The sequence below is a fragment of the Arvicola amphibius genome, chromosome 4 (genome assembly GCF_903992535.2).
Source record: "Arvicola amphibius chromosome 4, mArvAmp1.2, whole genome shotgun sequence".
Lineage (NCBI taxonomy): Eukaryota > Metazoa > Chordata > Mammalia > Rodentia > Cricetidae > Arvicola > Arvicola amphibius.
In genome coordinates, this window is record NC_052050.1 from 41,866,005 (window position 1) to 41,890,608 (window position 24,604).

The window sequence follows — 24,604 nt, forward strand, 5'->3', positions numbered from 1 at the left end:
GAAAGGCTCCAAAGCTACAAAGAAACCCTGTCTTGAAAAAGGAAAAAAAAAGAAAAGAAAATTTCAAAGAACAAAAGAAATTTTAAAAAATGGATAGATGGATCAGCAGTTGAGAGCAGTTGCTATTCTTACAGAACCCAGGTTCAATTCCCAGCACCCACATGCAGCTTATAATCATTTTTAACTCCAGTTTCAAGGGATCCAACAGGCTCTTCTGGTCTTTGGGCACTGCACACACAGTACACAAACACACATGTAGGCAAAATACTTATACATACAGAATAAAAATAAAATCTCAAAAAACAATTTAAGTAATTGAGGCCAGGTGTAGTGGTGCATGCCTTTAATCCCTGCAATAGGGAAGCAGAGGATCTTTGTTCATCTGAGACTATATCCTGGTTCTACACAGTGAATCCCAGGCCAATCAGGTCTACACAGAAAAACCCTATCTCCAAAAAAGAAAATAAATAAAAAGTATTTTAAGTCATTTAATAGAAAGCTCAGAAATATTTACCATAAGAAAATAAAATAAAAGCTGGGTGGTGGTGGTGGCCCATGCCTTTAATTCCAGCACTCAGGAGGCAGAGACAGGCGGATCTTTGTGAGTTCAAGACCAGCCTGGTCTACAAGAGCTACTTCCAGGACAAGCTCCAAAGCTAAAGAGAAACCCTGTCTCAAAAAACCAAAAAAAAAAAAACCAAACAACAACAACAACAACAAAAAAGATGGAAAGAAAGAAAGAAAAAGAAAGGAAAGACGGAAAGAAAGAAAGACAGAAAGAAAGAAAATTTAAGCTTCTTTGACTCAAATCAACTTTTTTTCTTGTATTACGGATCAAGAGTAGGCTCTCAGACATGCTGGACAAGAACTCTACTACTAGGCTACATCATCAGATCTTGATTAAGAAAACTATGAAATTTTTTTATGCTGGTAAATGCAAAAAATCAGATGTTTATGATACATCTGAAGATGTATAAAATAATTTTAAGCTTGAAAAAGATAATTTAGGAGTATTGCTAATCAATGGGTATAAAATTGCAATGATAAATAAGCCAAATGTTAAGCTGCATGCCTGTGATCCCAGCATTTGATAGACAGGCAAACAAATGTCTACATAAGAGTTTCAGGCAAACCAGAGACAGAGAGGCCCTTTTCCATCTTAAAACAAAAAGAAAAAACTCTGAGGACAGAGCTCGTGTTAGTCTAGAGCTTACGTCTCACTAAACTGAAGCAGAAAAATCAGAAAAGCATCTTAAAAAGCAGCAGCCGCAGTAGCAAGGGTGCTTTAGGGCAGAAACAGAGAAAGGTAAGTGGTGAGCATATAGAAGGGACAGCGTTAGATGGAGGCCCAGATTAGGTCAGGATTATAAACCACAGAAAAGAACGCAAGTTTTATTTTTAGATATAAGAAACATGACCTTACAGCCTCTGTTTAAGATTTACATGTTTTTAAATGTATATTTTCAATGTATGTGTGCATGGGTACACGTGTGCGAATGTGTCCATGGAGGCAGGAAAATGACATCAGCTCTCTGGGAGGTAGTACGCATGTGTTTATTAGCTGTCCAATGGAGAGCTGGGATGTGAACTCCAGTCCTTTTATGGAACAGCAAGCACTCTTAACCACCAAAACTTCTCTCCAGCCACTTTTATGTGTAAGTTCTCTTCATTTTTTGGTTGTTAGTTTTATGTGAGGGGTTTTTTTGCCTAGGGAGGCCAGAAGAGGGCACCCAGCCTCCTGGGACTGAAGCTGCAAACCACCGTGAGCGACTATGTGAGAGCTGGGAATCCATGTCAGATCTTCTAGAAAAGTAGCACGTGCTCTAACAGCTGAGCCATCTCTCCAGTTTCTCACCCTCCCATCACAGCTTTTAAGCATAAACTAAGAATACCTTAGTAATTAGAAGTTACTCTTATTAAAGTCTTTTTTTTTTTGTAAAATAAACCACATGCCTTTAAAAAAAAAAGAGAGGGCATCACTCTGTAGCTCTAGCTGGCTTGAAACTCGCCATGTAAACCCGCCTTTGCCTCCCCAGTGCTGAGACTAAAGGAGAGGCAACAGCACAGGGATGTACATGACTTTTTAAAACAGAAATGAAAAAAAGCTTTCTCAAAGTTTTAGCATGTATTATTAAGAATGTTGTATTTTATGGGTGGAGAGTACAGCTCAGTAATAAAGCATTTGCCTAAAATGCATGAGGCCCTGGTATCAATTGCCAGAACACAAAATAAATTTAGAAGACCAAATAACCATATGTCTACAGTATTTTACCAATCGATCTTGTTTTGAAACAGGCTCTTATGTAGCCCAAGTTGGCTTTGAACTTGTTAAGTAGCCAAGGACTACCTTTGATTTTTGGTTCTCTTGCCTCCATTTCCCAAGTGCTAGAATTACAAACACTTGCCACCACATCCAGTACTACTTCAAATGCAAATGAGTAAGTCAAAACTAAATTATATAAGGCAGAGGCAGTAAACAAGCATAAATCTCAGATTATAAGATTTAGCATTAGTAACAATTAAAACCATGTTTATTAATTACTTTATCTAATATAAAGATATGAGATCACATCAGTGGTTTTACATTTTCTTTATACTGGTGATTAAATGGGTGAAAAAGCCCATTTAATCACCAATTAAATGGGGTGGAAAAAAAGAAAACACTAGTAGGGGCCTAGGAGTACCAATCCTTTCTCTACAGATGAAAACAAAAATATATGAAAAAAAGTTTAATGGCTCAAACTGGCCCACATTTATTTTGTGAGACAGTCTTACCAAGGAGGACTTTGAATTTCTGATCCACCCCCAAGTGCTGAGATTATAGGCATGCACAACCATAAATGATTTTCTGTGGTGCTAGGAAAAGCATTCTACTGAGCTACAGTCTCAGCTCTAAATGGCACACTTTTTTTCTAGTTCTTACATTTTATAAATTCACCTAAGAAACATTTATGAACAAACTCATTTTGAAACACTGGCTATATGCCAGGCATTCTATTTCCCTACTGTCTCAATCAACTTACCCACTGAGAACAAGGGACCACATTGGCCAGAGCCATAGCTATAGGGAGCTCTCCTTGATCTCCCATCATTGTGACCAGTTCCACGAGTCTCTCAAACCGATCTGCCAACACTGTTTCAGCAAGTGTGTCGAATTCTGTTCCTTGTTGAAGGATTTTTGTCAGAACTTCCATAAATGTAGCTCTTGTCTGGAGATCCTTGTGATAACCTAAACCTGACATGAACAATTAGATACAAATTTACTACAGAGACTGAAGCAATTTTCTTTTTCATGTCATGTCAACTCTAGGTTTTAACTTTTTAATCTTATGTATTTTGTAAGCATGTATGTCTGGGCATTATATGTGTGCCTGATTACCATGGAGGCCAAGAGGCACTATCTATTCCCTAGGACTGGAGTTACAAGTGATTGTGAGCCACCATATGGGTGCTGGAAATTAAACCCAGATCTTCTAGAAAAACAGAAAGGGCTCTTAAGAACTAAGCCACATCTCCGGCCCAACTCTCTAGGGTTTTGTATTTCTTTTTTAGAAACAGAGTCACTGTGTAGCTTTGATTAGCCTGGAACTCACTGTGTAGCCCAGACAGGCCTTACACTCAGAGATCCTTCTGTTCCTTGCTCCTGGGTGATGGGATTAAAGTAGTGTACTACCATGCTGGGACAATGTTAGGTGTAGCTTTCATCTGATCTCACCTATGGAGTGCATGAGTCCACTGTCCACATTAGCATTGAGTAAGTTTGACATTGCAAGCACTGTACAGTGCCTCAGGGATGCCAGCCTCCGAGACATGCCACGTTTCCTGCCACCTGCTTGTGCATTTTCATCTTCAACTTCACTACAGTCATTCAAAAGGTTCATAAATAGTGTGAAGTACCTGGAAATACAAAGACTGACCTTTACAAAGTGAAGGCCACCCAAACCAGAAAGCTAAACACACACTCTGAGTGATCATATGTGACAATAAGCATGGCCATGATTTTCTAATCTTGGCCTAAGAAGTCAATGTGGTTCATTATTAAGATGCTGTGAAAATTATTTTATCCTGACAAAGTACAGAATTCATTTCATGACACAGGCACAGAAGATGTGCAAGGCTTCCTGTTAAATGTGTCAGTTTTAATATCCAGCACACAAAATTCATACTCCAAATAGTTTAGACATTGCCTGTTTATTGTGTTTTATTTATTGTGTTGTTTTTGTTTTTTTAAGACAGGGTTTCTCTGGGTAGCCATAGCTATACTGGAACTCACTTTGTAGATCAGGCTGTCCTAGAACTCAGAGATCTGCCTACCTTTGCCTCCAAAGAGCTGGGATTAAAGGCATGCGCCACCACGCCTGGCTTAGACATTGTCATTTTAAATGACTTAATGAAAACAATCTAGATTTGTTAAAAAGAAAAATTCAATGATCACATTATTCTTTAAAAACCAGAACACAAATTATTTTCCACCTTGGCCTCATCATTTCACAAGTAGATATGGTATGTTTTATGAGAACAGCCAATGGTCACAATACAAAAGTAATTAGGTCTTCTTGTAAATACAATAATTAGCAATTTAGTTACATTCCTTTGTTTGGGAGGGAGGAAGCTATATTTGTTTTATGCTTTTGTTTTTGATGGCTGAAATTTACTTAAGAAATAACTGTGATTTGGCCTCCATCAGTTCCACCCCATCTCCTTCTTCGGGCTGTAGTGGAAGTCCAGCGAGGAGTGAAACTACTGCTTCCATGCTTGCTTGGTCCAAATCTCTAAAAAAAATTTAGAAACTATGAGCCTTTCAAACACAAACTTTAGGAGCTCTCTATTCCATTAACTAAACTATAAGCACAACCTAAGTAGTATCAGTAAATATGACAAGATCAAACACACACAAAACTTCAAACTTTCAGTCAACTAACTTTTAACATAATATTTATGTTAAATCACAAGTATGGGGCTAAGGATGAAGTCCAATTTAGCATTTAGAAATCTTGGATTCAAGCTCCAACATCACAGTATAAAAATGAAAAAATTCAATTAATCAACCAACCAAAATAAGGTATATACTATCAAGTTATACCTGGCCAGAGAAAAAGATGAAGATGTTATACTAATCATAGTTATCAATTCTGATATGCATCGATCATCTATCACTAAAGCAAATCAAAGAAATTATTCATTAGAAAGACTCATCATAATTATATGCCTCAATCAATACTTTACCTAATCATAAAGTAATACAATCTACTGATATATGCATCTTATTTATCAATAACTGTTAATCATTTTTCCTAAGCCAACAACACTTCCCTAGACCTCTCTCACATTTGGTCAACTAAGACTTTCCATTGGGAAAAAAAAAAAGAACTTCAAATATTTCAAATACAAAAGCTTACAATCTATAAAACAAGTTAAATACAGTGTGCTATAAATGCTTAATAGCTATACCTGTAGTGGTTTTCATGAATAAGGTAAAACATGACAGCACTTAAAGGTCAGTCAGTCAGTCAGTCAGTCATTCTGTCTGTCTGTCTCTCTCTTTACCTTGTAAGACACTTTACATCATCATCTGCTGCTTGGTTTGATGTTCCCATAACCCAGTCTGTTAGGTATTCTACCATTTTATTCCTGCGGAATGAGGAAAAAGGACAAATTTTTAACTTACTCTCTTTCTCTTACTGTATGATTACTTAGATAAAAGTTTTATTGTACAGTTGCATAGCCTTCTGACTGTTGGAACTGCAGGTATACGCCAATACACCAAGTGAGCAAATAGTTAATAAATTCAATATGACTTCACAGAAGAGATACTGCTATCAGGTGTAATGAAATATAAGTCAGAAGGGCACAAAGAGACACAACTGGGATGCTGGTCTTCTTCACTGGCATTTTCCTATACTGCCAATGTGGAAAGAGAACTCAAATTTTAGTACCCATAAGTTAGTTTTAGAAAAGGGGAGAAGGAAGGAAGAAAGAAAGGGAGGAAGAGAGAGGAGAGGGGAGGGGAGAAAAGGAAAGATGAATGAGAGGGAGAGAAACCAGAAAAACAGATTTCCATGGGCACAGAGCTTTGAGAAACTTGGAAAAACATTCAGAAAAAAAACCAAATATGCACAACACTTATTTTTTGTTTTGTTTTGTTTTTTGAAACAAGGTTTCTCTGTAACTTTTGGAGCCTGTCCTGGAACTTGTTTGTAGACCAGGCTGGCCTTCAACTCATAGAGATCTGCCTGTCTCTGCCTCCCAAATGATGAGATTAAAGGCGTGCACCACCACCCGCTAGCACAACACTTCTTCTTGGGGTTTCAAGACAGGATTTCTATGTAGCTTTGGAGCCTGTCTTGGAACTAGCTCTTGCAGGCCATGTTGGCTTTGAACTCACAGAGATCCCACCTGCCTCCGCTTCCCAAGTGCTAGGATTAAAGGTGTGCGCCACCACCACGCGGCTTAGCTCAATACTTTTTACCCACTTCCCTTCCCCCATATAACCAAGTCCTACTGCTTTTCTACACACCCCACTTCGCATATTTATAAGACCCTTTTTTGCACTTCTGAGAACTCACCTAAATTTCATTTCCTGACAAAATGAGAGGTCATCTCTTCTTGCCATCATTACTTCAACTAACTGACACAGTTTTGTTTTTATTTGAATTGCATGGACCATATTACCAAGCACACGAACGTATCTAATTAAGAACAGAATAAGACGTGATCAGACATGGACAAAAATTTAGGTATTCTAAATTCTTTAATCTTTATGTAAATGCAACTTTAAACATGATCAATATTAAATTTTGTTAGGTAGGAACATATGCAACTTCTGATTACATTATTGTCAAAGACTACACTGGGTTTATAATAAAGAATGGCAAATTATTTCATCATTCCCATTATCTGTGCATATGAGGTCTTACCTCTTAAAATCTGTCTCTGCTATGTCTCAGTAGCAAAATGCTTACCTGACCAGATTTAACATCATTGTCTCAATGCTAGCTTGTCCCAGATGCTCAGAGCTGCCTTCTGTATGATTATCCAGCAGGTTTTTCATTATGGCTATGGTTTGCTCTACAAATTGAGTATTGCTATCAGTCAATAATACCTACACAAGAAACAAGATATGTTGGTGATGGTACATAGATGCACAGAAAACAGATCACAGGACAATGAAACTGACATAATTATCATGTTCAAGAACACCACAGGCAAACACACAAACACGCTGATACACACAGGTACTAATGCTTACATCCAAGAGTCATAACTCCAGTCACACCCTCAGGCCTGAGTTCTTTAGAATCAGGCCAATCCTTAGATTACATGATTCTTTTTTTCTGTAATTATGACAATTTTTAAAGATTATAAATGGATTACTATGTTGGCACTTAATTTAAATAATTTGAAAGAAAGTCTTCATTTATTTCAAATATATTATTGTACTCATAAGGAAGGGTTAAAAAACAAAGTGGAGAAGACGTCACCTGTCCTTGAGAGTCAAAAAACTTGCTGATGGTATTCTTCAGTTTGTTAAACAACATTGGATACAGAGCAGGGCTCAACTCCAGACCCACCAGGTCCTTAACATTGGTCCGTATCTGAAGCCCCACTTTCTCATGGTTACACACCATTAAGGACAGAAGTCGGTCCATAAATCTGCTGACAGGTGTATCAACATTCCCTTCTGAAGACATTACGGAAATCATAGACCCTTTGCGCTCACTGACAGGGCCCATGGGTGGGCTGTAGGTCGCTAAGCCAGAGCTGCTTCTCTGCTGCAGGCACACCCCACCAAGTGCACAAAGGAAGCCAGTCATGTTGATCCATTCTTGCAGGGAGTCTGTGTCAGACAAATCTATGGATCCACCTCCACTCACATGGGACATCCGCCTCTTGACAATGGTCTTATGAAGGCTTTCGGCAGCCTAAACACGACATTTTTGTGAAAAGCATAAATTCAACAAAGATTGGATAAAATCTTACAAATTACTCTTTCCCATTTCTTCCAGAAAGAAAAATACATTTTACATTGTAAAAAACAAAGTTTGAAATCACCATTACATTATTATTCTTTTAATTTTTAGTTACATTTTATGTATATAAATATTTAACCTGCATGTATATCTGTGTACCATGTGCATGTCTGGTGCCCAAAAAGGCCAGGGAAGGATGTTGGATCCCTGGAAATGTTATTACTGGCCATTCTAAGCAATCATACAAGTGCTGGGAATTAAAACCAAGCCCTCTAGAAGAGCAACCAGTGCTCTTAACCATTGAGTTGTCTTTCCAGTCCCTACCATGTGTGTTATTAGAGAGCCATTTAATATATTTTTGTCATAGCTTGACTAATAAAGTCAACCTGAAGTATCAAATTTCTTTTAAAAAACCTCTGGTGTCCATGGATGAACCTTAAAACAAGTTAAGAGGAAAGAAAGTCAATCACAAAGGTCCATATAATGTATAACCCCATTTGCATGAAATGGCCTGAAAAGGCAATTTTGTAGTACTGAAACAGAGGTTAGCAGATACTACTCAAGGCTGGAGGTGTAGACACAGAAAGGTCTACACAGAAAAATGGCAAGTCAGAGCTAGAAAGAGGCAAAAGGCACAGGTTGGAGAGGAGGCATTCTCTGAGAGGATAAGAGTGTAGTAAAACTGACTATCGAGTGACAGCCACACAGTTCTGTGACTGTACTAAAACAATGACTGTATCCGACACTTTGTGGGAGAGGATTTTACAGTGTATGAATTATATGCCAGTTGAAACAGCTGACACCCCATTCCTACCCTAGACCTTCCTGGTCTAAAGTTTCCTTCTTTATCTTTTTTGTTTTTATCAGTCAGGGTTTCTCTTGTATAGCCCCAACTGTCCTGGAACTCTCTCTATAGACTAGGCTGGCCTTAAACTCAGAGATCCAACTAGCTCTGCCTCCTGAGTGCTAAGACTAAAGACGTGCACCACCTCCACCTGGCCTTAACCGGTTTCTCTCAAAGATCTAATAATGAGAGCAGTATGGGAGATACATATCAATTATACATAAATATCAATTATTATACATTGCTAGGGTAACAGATAATTGGAGATAGTTGATGAATAAAATGATACACCTGATAATAGTTAAATGAAATGTCCAAAGTTTAAAATTGTATTTAACCTTAAAAAGGGCCAACTGTCTGCCCACCAGATCCTTTTTAAGAGTATCTAACCATATGGCATCATGAGCCAGACAGAGTGGCACACATCTGTAATCCCAGCATTTGGGAAGTTAAGGCAAAAGAGGGTCACTGCAAACTCAAGGATAGCCTGTTCTACAAACTGAATTCTAGACAAGCAGAGATAAGTAACCAGATCTTGTCTAAAAACAAACAACATGAAAATTGTTAGAAATTTTATTTTTCTATCTATAGCTGCTACATCTTTTCTAAAAGTTATCTGAAATACTTGGATGAAGGAAGAACAAGAAAAAGTAGGTGAATGGTCCCCTAGTTAAGTAGTTTCTAGCAGAGGTGTTCAGTATTTCTGTGGTGATGGTAACGTTTTACATCTCTACTATCCAACTATAGCCACTGTAAAACTGAGAAAATAAGCTTACTTTAACTTAAACGACTTAAAACTAACGTTCTAACAGATATATGTGGCTAACAGCTACAAGATTAGGCGGTACAGATCTAGATGAACCACAAGTAGTCTTAAAACAACTCTATATAGTATACTACTCTGAGTAGTTCATAAAAGATTACTTAAGTGAAACAATAGATCAATTAATACACCAAAATTCACTGAATAAACTCACCTGGCCATCTTCCATTTTGGTTTTCGGATAGTTAAGGATTAGTTTTGTAGCCTGTTCCCATTTTGCATGTGTATCTTCCCAAGCCTAAAATGAAGTTAATTATCACTTAATCAACACGTAACTGCCAGGTTTTGAGCAGAACATCCTCCTTGTAATATACACATAGCTCAGATTTGCTTCTCAAGTTGTTCGTGATCACACAGCTAAGAGGAGGCTTCAAACATGAGGATGGGGGCCTAGGAAGGGTGTTGCTGCCGAGGCCATACCTCAGTGTTTCCTGCAGTGGGGTGCTCAATACGCCTTAGTAGGGCCATCACTCTCTTCTGAAGCGCTGCTCTTCCTAAGCAAAGACAACAGCAAATCCAGTTAGTGTTAGAGCCTTCTTCACAACTGGGAACTTGGAAAGCCCTGGACAGAGCAGAGTGAAGGAATGAACAAATGACGACACTCTACACAGCCTCTACAAGAGGACTCATTTCTAACTTCACAAAGTCTGGAACCAAAACAGCCATCTCCCCACCTGTGCTTTAAAATCTCCTCATTTACAATTCAAGCAGAATGATTTCTGGAGTCTACAACTAAGAGCAACTCACAGTGTCAGGAACAAAAGTGCACATTAAAAAAAATTCAGTAAAAATTCTATTTCAAATGTCTCTGAATTTCATTGTCTTGTTCAGAAGAGGATTTCAAATAGGCAGTTTGAATTAGCCCTGGAAATTTTCAAACTGTTATCTTAAACAGACCTCATTGTAAACATAATTTGATGCCACTCAGAAAGACAGAGGCAGGAGGATCTTTGCGAGTTTGAGGCCAGCCTGGTCTACAAGAGCTAGTTCCAGGACAGCTAGGACTGTTAACACAGAGCCATGTCTCAAAAACCAAAATAAATAAATAAGCAAACAAACACACAAATAAAAATAATTAATGACAGTCAAAGTAACAAGTTAAAAAGAAAGAAAGGGGGGGGGGAAGTATCCACATTTACCTGTTGACATCATGTTGCTAACAGAGGCAAACTCCATGAATGTGTTATAGTTGGGCAAAAAGTTGTGTACGGACACTTCATCCACCCCACACCGGATATCTGCTTCCTCACAGAGATGGCGGAAACAGGACATGGCAACCAGAACAGCTTCAGTGTCAGGACTCCACAGAAACATGTACAAGGCCACTTCTAGCTTGGTCTGGGCTTGTCGGCATATTGGTGGGGTTCCACTGCACCCTGCTGTGCTATCCTAGGAGGTAGGGGAGAATATATCTGCAACTTAAGTGACTTTATTTGTAAACTCAACAATCTACCATCTCTCACTGCACACAAACCTAAAAAGAATTCTCCTTTTTAATCATAAGATCTTTTCCTGATATACCTTACTCTAAATAAGATGATGTGAACGAATAAAATGCATAATGGTATTGTGTTTCAATTCAAATAGGTTATTATCTTAGATTCCAGAAATGCACATAAAGTCTATAACAAATATACAAGAGACACTAAAAAAGAGTCTACAGCAGCAAACGAATAAAATGCATAATGGTATTGTGTTTCAATTCAAATAGGTTATTATCTTAGATTCCAGAAATGCACATAAAGTCTATAACAAATATACAAGAGACACTAAAAAAGAGTCTACAGCAGCAAAACTTTAATCCACTTATGAGTCAACCATAAAATAGACAAAGGAAGAGGAAACAACAGGAAGCATACTTCCTAGAGGGAAGGAATAAACATGGCAGCAGGGACTGAAACAATGACACACAAACTAAACACCTCAACGCAGACATTCTGATCTGATATCCCCAACCATTAACTGCAAAAACATATCACAAAGCAAGTACAGTGTATGCAGGTAAAGTACACACTGCAGTTGCTACAGGCTTAGTGGGGCTTCCCCCTCAATAGTCTATAGTAAAATTAAGGATAAAAAGGTTATGTTCGAAAAACAAATTCTTCCATAATGATTTTGTAACTGCTTATATTATGATTTATATCTTAAGGACATTCACATATAGAAGTATATGTTCTGCTGGGAATGGCAATATATACCTATAATCTCAGTACTTGTATAGAAGGGGCAAGAGGATTCAAGCCAGCCTGGCCTATATGAGACCCAATCTACAACTTAAAATTTACCAAACATGACTGCCTATGCCAATAAATAATCACAGCACTTGCAAGGCTGAAACAGGAGAATTACAGTGAATTCAAGGCTATCCTGGGCTATAAAGCAAGACTGTATGATTACATAAGTACATGTATGGATACACAAATAAGCAAAAATAAAAGCAAAAGAGAAAGAAAATCTTAACATCACTTATCCATAATATATAAGAAAATAAATATTTTGTTTTAATTTCACTCAATTTGAACCTTCTTTAGATTAGCTTTTGCATATGAATAGAGACTTTCTGACAGGGTTCCTTCCCATCAGAATAATTATAGCTATGAGTCACAGTCTCAAATAATAAAGTGCTATTGACATTTCACCTAGCTTAACCCTAACAACTCTGGAGCAAGAACATTATACCTGTTTTATTTATTTTTAATTAACTATTATTAATCACTTTCTGCTTATTCATTTTCTTGAAACACAGTCTTTACTATATAGGCAAAGCCAGCTTCAAACTTTTCTCCTCTGAGAGAGAAGAATAAGGCCAACAGTGAAAAGTATTAATTGCATGACCTGCCCTTCCAGAAGACCTGGGTTCACATCCCAGCACTTACAAGGCAGCTCACAACCATCTGTGTCTCCAGTTCTATGGGATCAGAAACTCTCTTCTGGCCTCTACAGACACCAGGCATACATGAGTGCACAGATACACAGGTAGGTAAAACATCCATATACATTTTTAAAAAGCAAAATTTAAACGGCCAAGTGTAGTGGTACAGGCAGATCTCTCAATTTGAGGCCAGCCTGGTACACACAGGAAGTTCCAGAATAGCCAGATCTATTAAAGACAGAGGTACTCTGTCTTTAAAACCAACAACAAAAACAAAAACAAAAGAGCAACTTGTGATCCTCCTGCCTCAGCCTCTGGAACACTGGGATAATAGGTGCACTTCACCATGTCCTGTTATCTCCATTTTAAATCTGAGAAACTGAGGAATAGAGTTGTGAAGAATTTGCCCAGGGTTCCACAGTGAGCAGCAACAAAACTACTCCACATAATCTATACCTAACATGAAATTATTTAACTGAAATTTACCAAAGTACACTCAGAAAAGAAGAGCAGATGTTCTGGTACAGGAGTCACCAATGAAGTTACCTACCATGGAGGAATTTCCTTTTCCTTTCCGCAGAGATGCTCCAGGAACGCAGGTCCGCAGTAACTCGTCATGATCCATTGACATCTGAGAGCTATTTCCACTAGCAGGAACATCACATCCTACTCCACAAAGGAAGAGAAAGTGACAGGAACTTCTATCCGCCTGCTAGGAAAAAGAAGTAAGTCCCACTGAAGCACTGGTTTCAGGAAAGAAAAGGGCTCAGTGTGGGCTGACCCCAATGCTTCATCTTGAGAAGTATTCATCCACCCGCTGCAATAAATAAATTCATGCAAAGTCTTTCTTTCAAATGCCTCTCACCTGTCTACTCTCCAACACAAAACGCTTAGTGAAATAAAGTCTATTGCAAGAAGACTATAATACTCTATGAATTACAGACAACAATTCTGCCTTGTGAGGATAATTAGAACTTTACTTTTTAAGATAAAGTTATATGCGGGGTTCATAACAACACTGAATGGAGTAGCCACAGAACTTGACACCCCTCCATGCATCCAGTAGCAGAATTACGCAATTATTCTATATTCAATTTTCTGATAAATAGTATTTATATTTTTGTGTGTGTATATATGTGAGAGTGTATATTACATGTAATGGGTGTCAGGTGACCTTCTCTATCATGTTCCATCTATTCCTCTGAGGCAAGGTCTGTCCTTGATCTTGGGGGTTATTTCTCAGCAACGATGGAAGCCAGCAAGCCCCAATGATCCACAAGTTCCACGTTCTAGGAGCTGAGATTATATCATATATGGATACCTACCTGGCTTGTTACTTGGGTGCTGGGATCTGAATCCTGATTCCTATGACTACTCTTAACTGATGAACTATTTCTCAAGTCCTTAACAGAGAACTTTTGATCCACTACTAGGTTACTAACACTGACTGTTAGACCAAAGACAGCATAAAAATTTCTTCTCATTTATTTTTTTCCTCCATTTCGTGTGTGGGGGTATTTTGCCTACATTTTTGTTTTTATGCCATGTGTCTGGAGAGGCAGGTTATTACACACCCTGCCTTGTTATGAGTTCTGAGTTGCCATATGGGTGCTAGGAGTATCAAATCTGGTCCTCTGGAAGAGTAGCAGGTGCTCTCAACCACTAAGCCATCTCTCTAGCCCCTCAAAAAATTCTTGATTTTAATATCTTATCATTGGAGTACATTTAAGTTCTATCATGTTAAAGAAATGTAAGGTTCTTTCCCATTCCACAGAACTTCAATATGTTTCAACAGTTCGAGATCAAAAAATTTTATTCCAGTTAAAAGATTCCTGATCTTTCCAAAGGACGAAATCATCCTATGGTACTAGAGTTCTCTACCATTGAACTACTACATCTCCTGGTCTTGTTTGAAGCAAGATCCAAATGTGTGGTAGTTCGGCTGTCCTAGGATCCACTATGCAGTTCAGGCTGGCCTTCAACTCATTCAGGCCTCAACAGTACTACAATTACAGGCATGTGCAACCATACCCAGCTAAAAGAAAAAGACTTTAGTGGGGGGCATACAAATTAAACAAAGATTAAGAACCTTTACGCTTCAGCTCTTCAAAAGATTACTTCCTGGACTAGCTTAACCCTGAGAGTCAAGTAATCTGATATGTATGGACTTATGAATGCAGAGAAAACAGATTCTTTGAGCCTTCTGTGATTATAGTAGCCACCAGTCTTCACAGAACTAACCCAGAGCCTACTTAATTTAACCAGAATTCATTAACATTGAGATTATCAGGTCAGAGCCTAGAATATTGAAATGCTGAACTACCAGGTAAGGCTCTCTGTACTTATACCTCTCTTGAGGACTTCACTGAGGGAGAAGATGAAGTAGAATATAACTTAGCTAATAAAAACTTCTAAATTGGTTCTGTACTGCTTAGCTTTTTGTCACCTTGGCACAAACTAGAGTAATCTTAGAAGAGGAAACCTTAATTAAGAATATGCCTCTAAACCAGGCATGGTGGGTTTTAATCTCACCACTCAGGAGGCAGGGTCAGATGGATCTCTGTGAGCACAAGGCCACCCTGCTCTGTAGAGTGAGTTCTAGGACAGCCAAAGGCAGACAGAGAAACCCTGTCTTGAAAAACAAACAAACATAAAACCAAACACAAACAAACAAAACGGAGGTGCCTCTCTATCAGACTGGCCTGTGGACAAGTATGTGGGGCACTTTCTTGCTTAACAATTGATATGTGAAGGGTTCAGCCTACTAAGCGGAGTTGCTACCCAGTAGTCTTGGGTTATATAATGAACAAGCCACACAGAGCCAATAAGGAGCATTATTCCATGGCCTCTGCTTTAGTCCTTATCTTGTCTTCCCCCAATGATGGACTGTCATCAAGACATGTAAGCCAAATCCCCCAAGTTTTAGTCATGATGTTTATCATAGCAACAAAAGGAAATTAACACATCTCCTTAATATTCAAATATTTCCAACATAAGAAATGTCATTCTGCTTACCTTATTTTTAAGAAGAAATTTATTCCTGCAGATCAGAATTTCCCGTAACCACTTGAGAATTTCTGTGCTACTAAGCATTTGATGGCTAGTTAATTTCTTGCAGATGAAAAAAAGCATTTGTGAACTGCAGTAACATAAAGTTCATTGTTACAGAATCATCAAGAATCTAATATAGACATAATCATACACAGAATGGCATTACTTCATAATAGATGTAAATTTAGAGGCTTGTTTTCCCTTGTTCATGGGTTTTATCCAAATATTACAACAAATTAAATATAACAACAAATTAAAAAGAATTTCATCCTTGCAGTGGCAGGTAAGAAGAAATCATAAATTCACATGCACAGTAAAGACTGCAAAGAAATACAAGAGTTGAGAGCCAGGGTCTGAAAGAACTGCCTGCATGACAAACCCACCCTACCAATGTCCATAAAAAGTTTCAGTGGAACAGAGCTACACTCCTTCATTCTCATGTGTGGTCTATAACTATTTCCTTGCTCCAAAAGTAAAAGTGCATAGTTAGAATAGATGAGCTAAGAAGCCTGACCTATTTCCCACCCTCTAGAGAACAAGTTTGATGATTTGTTCTCTAGGCTATACTAGAATTGTACTGTCTAATAATTTAGCTACTAACCACCCATATGACTACTTGAACACTCTAAATGAAGCTTGTCCAAACTGAGATGTACTCTGTGAGACACACTACATTTTTTTTAATTGAACCCAGGACCTCTGGAACAAAGTCCAGTGTTCTGTTTTTTTTTTTTAAAGATTTATTTATTGATTATGAATACAGTGTTTCTGCATGCGTTCCTGGCAGATGAGGACACCAGATCTCATTTCAGATGGATGCAGGTACTGGGAATTGAACTCAGGACCTCCGGAAGAATAGTCAGTGCTCTTAACTTCTAAACCATCTCTCCAGCCACCACGCTACAAATTTTGAAGACTTAATGAAAACAAAAATACAGAATGTCACACTGATAATTCCAATTAATTATATGTTGAAATATTTATATAAATCAAGTTAAATAAAATACATCAAAATTTAAGTTTTTTCTTTTATAATGCGTTAAATTAAAAGTTAATTATACATGGCTCCAGTGATTATATCATTATTAGAGTTAGGTTTTAAATTCCCTTCCAAGTGACTTAGCACCCTATGATGAGTCTATGATGAGATAACAAAACCTGAGATTACATTTTCCTAGAGTGGTATCCTCATGCTCATTAAAAGACAGCTATCTATTCATTTTATGTGTGTGTGTGTGTGTGTGTGTGTGTGTGTGTGTGTGAATGTATGTATATATATATTATATATACAGGATTTCACTGTATATTTAATATATATTTTACTAATATGCCTGTTTTAACTTATTCACCAAAATCATCAGTATTTATAAAAGATTTACAAAAGATCATAGTTCCCCCACCTTTCAGTGCTGGGGACTGAACCCACACTTCCTGCTTGCTCATCATGAGCTCATACTGAATTATGTGCCTTGTTTTAAGAACAAGAGCTTTAAAAACTAAAAACGTTATAAAATGTTAACACTTTAGACTTATAATGCTAAAAATCTATTAAAAACTACAACTGTAGGGGGTTGGAGAGATGGTTAAGAGCACTGACTGTACTTCCAGAAGACCTGGGTTCAATTCCCCACACCCACATGGTAGCTAACAACTATCTGTAACTCCAAGATCTGACACCCTCACAAAGACATACATATAGGTAAAACACCAAAGAACATAAAATTAAAATTAATCATACAACTAATTAATTAGAAAAAATCTAATTGTAGCCAGGCATGGTAGAACATACCTTTAGACCCAGCACTCTAGAGGCAGAGGCAGGTGGATCTCTATGATTCCAGGGCCATCCTGATCAACATAGAGAGTTTCAGGCTAGCCAAGACTACATAGTCAAAGCCTATCTTGAAAAATCACCGGGCGGTGGTGGCGCACACCTTTAATCCCAGCACTCAGGAGGCAGAGGCAGGTGGATCTCTGTGAGTTCAAGACCAGCCTGGTCTACAGAGAAAGTTCCAGGGCTGGGTCCAAAGCTACAGAGAAACCCTGTATCAAACCACTTCCCATTCCCCCACCTCCCAAAAAAATCCTATCTCAAAAAAACGAACACAATTGTTAACTGGGTAGAGGTACATGATAGAGAATAATACATGACATAGCAGAGCTTATAGCAGGGAGATAAAATTTAGCACCATCTTAAAACTTTTGTTTTGTATATATGTGATATTTTATGACAGTTAAGTATCTTAATATTTTCAATCCAAATAAAATACAAAATCATAAAATATCTATAGGTATAACTGAATAAATATCACAATGAACTAAATACTATAAATCTAATATCCAAAGACAAAATACGAAGTTAAAACTTTAAGCTGAATTAAAATTTGAAAGTACATATACCTAATTTCCCAAAATGTCTCTACAGGGGCATCGGGGTTCCACAAATCGATGCTATCTAACTGATGAAGAACCAGCAAGGCCTGAAATTGAAAGGAGAGTTCACTGAGAACTTGTTAGAAAATTGACACTGAGTAATTATTTTGCAAATGCTAACAAATTGCGCTGTGTAATCGTAGCTTTGAGAGGCTGAGAAAACCACCTCTCTGAGGGCAAATCTGAGGAACACAATTCTCCAGAGCAGAGTAAACTCAGAGCTAACTCCCTGTGCCCCATCATTCTCAACCATAAGCAACATACACACACATGTGAATGAATCAGAACAAGCTACTTTAAGAAATAAACATGATTTTAATAAGTAATAACTCTAAAAAATGCTCTTAAACTAAAATTAACATAAACAATGAAACACGGAAGAAATTAGCTTGACTGTCACACACTGTTTGGTTAGAAAAGTTATTTCCTAAAATTAATAGAGGGCAAGCAAAGCAATCTTTGTATCTAGCACCAGTTTATTTTTTTTATTTTTTTATTTTTTCTGGGTTTTTTGAGACAGGGTTTCTCTGCAGCTTTAGAGCCTGTCCTGGAACTAGCTCTTGTAGACCAGGCTGGCCTCGAACTCACAGAGATCCGCCTGCCTCTGCCTCCCGAGGGCTGGGATTAAAGGCGTGCGCCACCGCCGCCCGGCACACCAGTTTATTTTTGAAGTATTTCATGAGTAGTACCAACAGGTCTTAAATAACTTATTTTAAATAAGTGATTACCATATAAATATGCTATTTCATAAATTAAAACCATCAAAGGTTATGAGAGCAAAGACTCTTCCTTCAAACCTGCAGAACCTAGATTACAATTCCACAATATTTCCGCATTCCATAGCAAATTCTATTTAGCTCTGTAAATTCAGTCGGTGGTCGACATACATATGGGTACTTTATTCTCTTTTTACTAAAATATCAATGAAATGTTATTTGAAACAAGTAACTTATAGTCTCCACTTTAAAAACAGTAACACAAATTAAAATTCAGTTTTACCATTATTATACAAACACTTGGTACAATTAATAATACTTTAGGATTTTCTGTTTTTGACAATAGTGGCACAGATTTGATTGGGAAATTAAAGCACTCACTTTCTCTTTTTCCACTTAAACTTTGCAAACAAATACATGTGACAACTAGAAAGATAAAAGGCAATGAGGAGCAATGCTATGGGCTCTGTGCTTCAGGGGTTCTGGCTCTCTATTATGGGAACTTGGGGGAAGTGTCTTGTATGTAAAGAAAACAAGGCATACTAAGGTTTTCATTTAGGGGATGTTAAGCTACCAAATGACATCTGTGTTTTAGATGTGCATTATACATGCAGTATAAGGGGAGAAGCAATATTATAGTATAAAGAGCATCAGTCAGAAGCTGGACCCCGAATCCCAACTTTAAGTCTGTAGTTTAAAATGGTTTGGCCTGGAATAAGATTTGGGTGTTTGGGGATCTCTTAGGTGACACATTCTCTATTTAATAAAAACTTCTGATTAATGGGAACAAAAATTTATTGACCTTTTTCCATTTCAATGAGATTATATTCCTTTTCATGTCCTCCTGTTTTAATTTTCCATATTGCCATGTGTCACTAGATAGAGATAAATTCCGAGAAGAGCCTCAAAGGTAATCTGTCATCATGCCAGTATCGCAGAGAATACTGGCATAAACCAAGATGGCTATGGGGTGATTAGATAATATAATGTGTTGGGAGACACCTTAATATATGTGGTTCATTGTTGATGAAAACATTGGTACATAGTGCACGACTGACTACTTCAACAGAGCTGCAAACACATTACACTAATGTTTCACAAATATTTTCAAATATTGCTTAATGACTCAGATAGATTTTAATGGATGTTTAATAAAATACCAAATTGAAATACCACTCCTATATGTTAATCCATTCTCTTATTAATGAATAATTAAAGTCCTCCTTATACTCTTAAAACAGTATGTGTATTTTTCTATGTATTTTTTTACCTTGAATTATACATAATATATGTAAGGGGAAAAACGAAGAACTTATTATTTAGGCGAAAGCAATCAAAATATTTGAATAGAGCCTCCAAAAGAGTACAAGCAATGTATCAGTTACTAGGTTGAACAGCTACACACACACACACACACACACACACACACACACACACACACACACAGCAAATGCATATACAAGGAATGCACAAACGTTCTAGGCAAACATTTCAAATATTTCTAGCCTGAAGCACAAGGGATATAGGCACAGACATAATCTGGAGAGAAGAGCTGAGAATTCCCACCTCTACCTGCTCTACACGGCCAGCACCAGGAAGCCCTTCAGAACTCATCTCCTAGGCATCAGCTCTGTGGAAAAGTAGCCACTGTTCTGAACACACTGCCAAATTGTTTTGCTTGTTTTTAGGCTCTAGGTAAGGGAAATCAACAGTATGCTCTTTGTATTTGATTATTTTCATCTAATATCATGCCTGTGAGATTCAACCAGTTTTTGCACTCATCAGTAACTAATTTTATTTTATTTTTAGACAGGGTCTTCCTATGTAGCCCTTACTGTCCTTGAATACTCTATGTAAACCAGGCTATCATTTTGCTTTTGTTTTGTTTGTATGCTTGTCTGTTTTTCCAATGGTTGGAATTTACTCAAAAAAATGAAAAAATTCTTTTCACATCTTAGATTTATATATAAGTAAACCTAGAACTGATCAATTTTTTCTTTTTATCTTCTTTTTCATCATCTTCATCATTTTGGTAACAAGGTCTTAATCTGTAACAGCACTGGTTGGTCTAGAACTTTCCATGTAGACCAGGCTGTCAAAAAAGTCAGAGAGATCTGCTTGCCTCGGCCTCCTAGTATGCTGGGATTGAAGGCTTTTACCACCACTTCCAGCAAAAGTTTGATTTCTAAACATCCAAAAGCAAAAACACAAATGATCATCAACAGACAAATGAGTAAACAAACAATGCTATATGCATATAATTGGACACTAAAGAGAACAAAATAGGATGAACCTTTAAAAATACCAACTACTTAATACAATACAGCTACAACAATTATGCTGAACTACAAATAAGAACTTTCATTCCATTTACATAAAACACAAACTAATCTACAATAACAAAACAAATCAATAATTAAAAAGGAGGTAAGGGGCAGAAAAGGGATGAGACAGGACAAGGACTGCAAAGGAATACAAGGTTAATGTTCAGTACTAATAGATGCTGTCTATTAACGAGTGAATACAAGGTTAATGTTCAGTACTAATAGATGCTGTCTATTAACGAGTGAATACAAGGTTAATGTTCAGTACTAATAGATGCTGTCTATTAACGAGTGAATACAAGGTTAATGTTCAGTACTAATAGATGCTGTCTATTAACGAGTGAATACAAGGTTAATGTTCAGTACTAATAGATGCTGTCTATTAACGAGTGAATACAAGGTTAATGTTCAGTACTAATAGATGCTGTCTATTAATGAGTGAGTACAAGGTTAATGTTCAGTACTAATAGATGCTGTCTATTAACGTGAGTGAAATATTCATAACAATCAGGAAAAAGGAACTAACGTGCAACAATACATAAGAATATAAAATAAATAATAAAAACCACTTCCTAATTTGGGGGGGTTCAAAGTAAGATCACATTTAATGAATTCTATTCACGAACAACAGACATGCAGAACTAACCTGGAGTGACTGAATCAGACCAGTATATGTGGACAAGATTAGGAGTACTAACTGCAGACAGGAAACTTTCTGGGGCGAATAGAGATATTCTAAGCCTTAGATTACTTACTATATGTAAATTATATATCAATAAATTTTATTCAGATTAAAGATGTACTTTTAGGTTGTCAGTATAAAAAAATAAAGTTGGAAAGTAAACTCTGAGGTGATGAAGTAGCTCAGTAGGTGCACTGGCTGCCAAGCCTGACAACCTGAGTTTGATCACTGGGACCCAATGAAGGAAGGAGAGAACCAACTCCTGCAAATTACTCTCTGACCTCTACATGTATGCTGTGGTATGTACACACCCCCACACAACAAATAAGCGAATCTAATTTTGTTGCTGTTTTGAGGTGGGGTTTCTCTGTGTAGCCTTGGCTATGTCAGAACTCACTCTGTAGACCAAACTGGTCTCAATCTCAGAGATCCACCTGCCTCTGCATCCTGAGTGATGGGTTTAAAGACGTGAAATATCAAATCCAAGTATAAACATAATTTTTTAAAGTCAACTTTGCTAACACAGTAGGCTGACTGTAATTTTAAAATCAGACAATACAAGTGTCAGCTAGATGAAGAAATACCAAAACACTAATATACTGCTACTGGAAATACAATAACTTTAACAGTATTGTTTGGAGTAACCCTCAGAAATAACACTGAGTATCTCTCATCAATTACCTCTGGCTCATCAGGTAATGGGACCTGTTACATAAGCCTGAAGACCTCAGTTCAGTCCCTGGAACCCATGCAAAAGTGGAAGCAGAGTAACCCCACAATGTTGCCCCTGACTTCCAAACAGGTACTACAGCAAGTACACACACTTTACTCCATCATGCAGACACAATAATAAATTTAAGGAATAAAGGAATAAAACTTCCAAAATTCTTATACAGTGTAATCCAAATACTGCACGGCTTGTGATACACAAGTATAATTTTAGCTAGTACAAGGGCTAAAGAAGGAGGATTACTTCAGGACTTAGAGACCGGACAGGAAACTATAGGCAAATCTTGTCTCAAAAGCCTATCAATGTAAAGAAAGTGTAAGGGCTGGTGAGATGGCTACAGCTGATAAACATAGTAGCCATCCAAGGACAGAAACCTGAATTTTTTTCTGACCTCCACATGCACACACAATTTAAAAACAAAAACAAAAATCCACCACCCTCTTCTGGCATTCTCAGGCAACTCACACACACAGTTCATATATATATATATATACACATGCACACAAAACATCCATACAAAAAATAACTATATAAAAAATAAATAAGTCTTAAAAAAATACTTGGTACAATGTTGTGCTGTTGCTACCTATAACGTAAAGCAAATAAACAGAGTCCCCCTCCACGGGAGCTTATAAAACAAAGACATAACCATGTCCTTTACAAAACAGACATCCATTTATCACTCACTGAAACTATACACCAAAGAACATCAGAAAAGTAAATAAAGGGGCTAGAGATATGGCTCCGGGGCTCAGGGATTAAAAGTATACATTCTTGCAGAGGACCCAAATGCACATTACAGCAACCACATCAGGTGACTCACAATGGTTTGTAACTCTAGCTCCAGGAATTCCAACATTATTTTTTTGGCTTCTGTAAGCATAGCATGTGCGCGTACACACACACACACACACACACACACACACACACACACAGTTTAAAAATTCAGTAAATAAATTTTTTTAAAAGAAAGCATATAAAAGAATCAAATAATTGCTTGAAAAATAAAGTTCCTAGAAAAAGAAGAATGGAGATAGTTACAATCTTTCTCTCAAGAACCTAAAATTCACTTCCCCTTACCTCCATCGCTTCCTGAGCAATCTCTGGCATGTGTGACTGAGGGACCAGTTGGACAAGGCCTGTAATTAATTCTGCTGTACTGCTTTGAGTTTCAGGGCCCTGTTTTCTTGGATTCTGCAAGAGAAAAACCAAACTCTATTTTTTATCTTATTTATTTATTTATTTATATGCATGCGTATCTCTCTGTGTATGTGGCAGTGAGTCATCTCCCCACATCCTTCAAACTTTATTTTTATCTCGCTTTTGGAGACAGCGTTTCTCTGTGTGGCACTGGCCATCCAGGAGCTCACTCTGTAGACAAGGCTGGCTTCAAACTCACAGACATGTGTCAGCCTATGTCTCCTGAGTGCTGGAATTAAAGGCATGCGCCACTACTGCCTGACTCAAACTTCAATTTTTAAAAGAACGTACTGGCAGGATTATGAGACACAAAATAAAAGCCCAACTGCAAATAGCTACTGTTTCCTTTAGAGGTGATGAAATGTTCTAGAAATAACAAATGAGGGGGGTAGTACTAAGGATTGAACCTATGGCCTCGTTCACAAATGTGAAGCAAGCTACAGCCTCACCATGAAATGCTGTTCTTTTAATACTATGTGAATTATAACTCAATAAGAATATAATTTTTTAAAGTCAGGTTGTGATGGTGCATTCCTTAAATCCCAGCAAAGATAGAATCATATTACTTTTTAAGATACCATGATTGAGACTGTGTTTATAGTTCTCCTATTAACGAAGGCTTAGAATTTATTTTCCTATGGTTACCGGGTAAAGTTACTTAACCACTAGATGGCAGTAAAAGAAGCAATTTCCATGAAGCTAGGATGCTGTCAGAGGTAGTGACAGTTGCCTATCAAATAAAACCCCACCCACCCAACTCCACCAAACACAAAACAAAAGCCCGGAAAGGCCACGGTGGGGCCAGTGGTAGAATACCTGTCTGCATTACAAGACTGCTAGACTCTGGTTCAATCCCTAGAATCATCCAAGGAAAACAAAAAGGAGTTCCATAATTCTTGGAAAATAAAGAACTTAAACTCTTTTCCCTCAAACAATTCAACCCTTGTTCTTCAAACAAT

At 37.5% G+C, this 24,604-nt stretch overlaps 1 protein-coding gene across 8 annotated transcripts in view; it reads right to left on the reverse strand.

The window, feature by feature from the left end:
• Positions 1–24,604, reverse strand: part of Nf1 (neurofibromin 1) — a 246,953-nt gene that overhangs the window by 134,044 nt on the left and 88,305 nt on the right. For 7 of the 8 annotated variants that reach the window (XM_038324993.2, XM_038324991.2, XM_038324992.2 and 4 more), the window contains exons 14-27: positions 23,526–23,639; positions 17,961–18,040; positions 15,525–15,648; positions 13,060–13,221; positions 10,777–11,026; positions 10,058–10,131; positions 9,792–9,875; positions 7,482–7,922; positions 6,963–7,102; positions 6,567–6,689; positions 5,548–5,631; positions 4,656–4,772; positions 3,716–3,897; positions 3,024–3,235 (exon numbers count right to left, since the gene is read on the reverse strand). In XM_038324993.2, coding sequence (XP_038180921.1) covers positions 3,024–3,235; positions 3,716–3,897; positions 4,656–4,772; positions 5,548–5,631; positions 6,567–6,689; positions 6,963–7,102; positions 7,482–7,922; positions 9,792–9,875; positions 10,058–10,131; positions 10,777–11,026; positions 13,060–13,221; positions 15,525–15,648; positions 17,961–18,040; positions 23,526–23,639 — 2,187 coding nt within the window. The remainder of the gene's footprint in view (positions 1–3,023; positions 3,236–3,715; positions 3,898–4,655; positions 4,773–5,547; positions 5,632–6,566; positions 6,690–6,962; positions 7,103–7,481; positions 7,923–9,791; positions 9,876–10,057; positions 10,132–10,776; positions 11,027–13,059; positions 13,222–15,524; positions 15,649–17,960; positions 18,041–23,525; positions 23,640–24,604) is intronic. The other variant, XM_038324990.2, reaches the window with a different exon arrangement.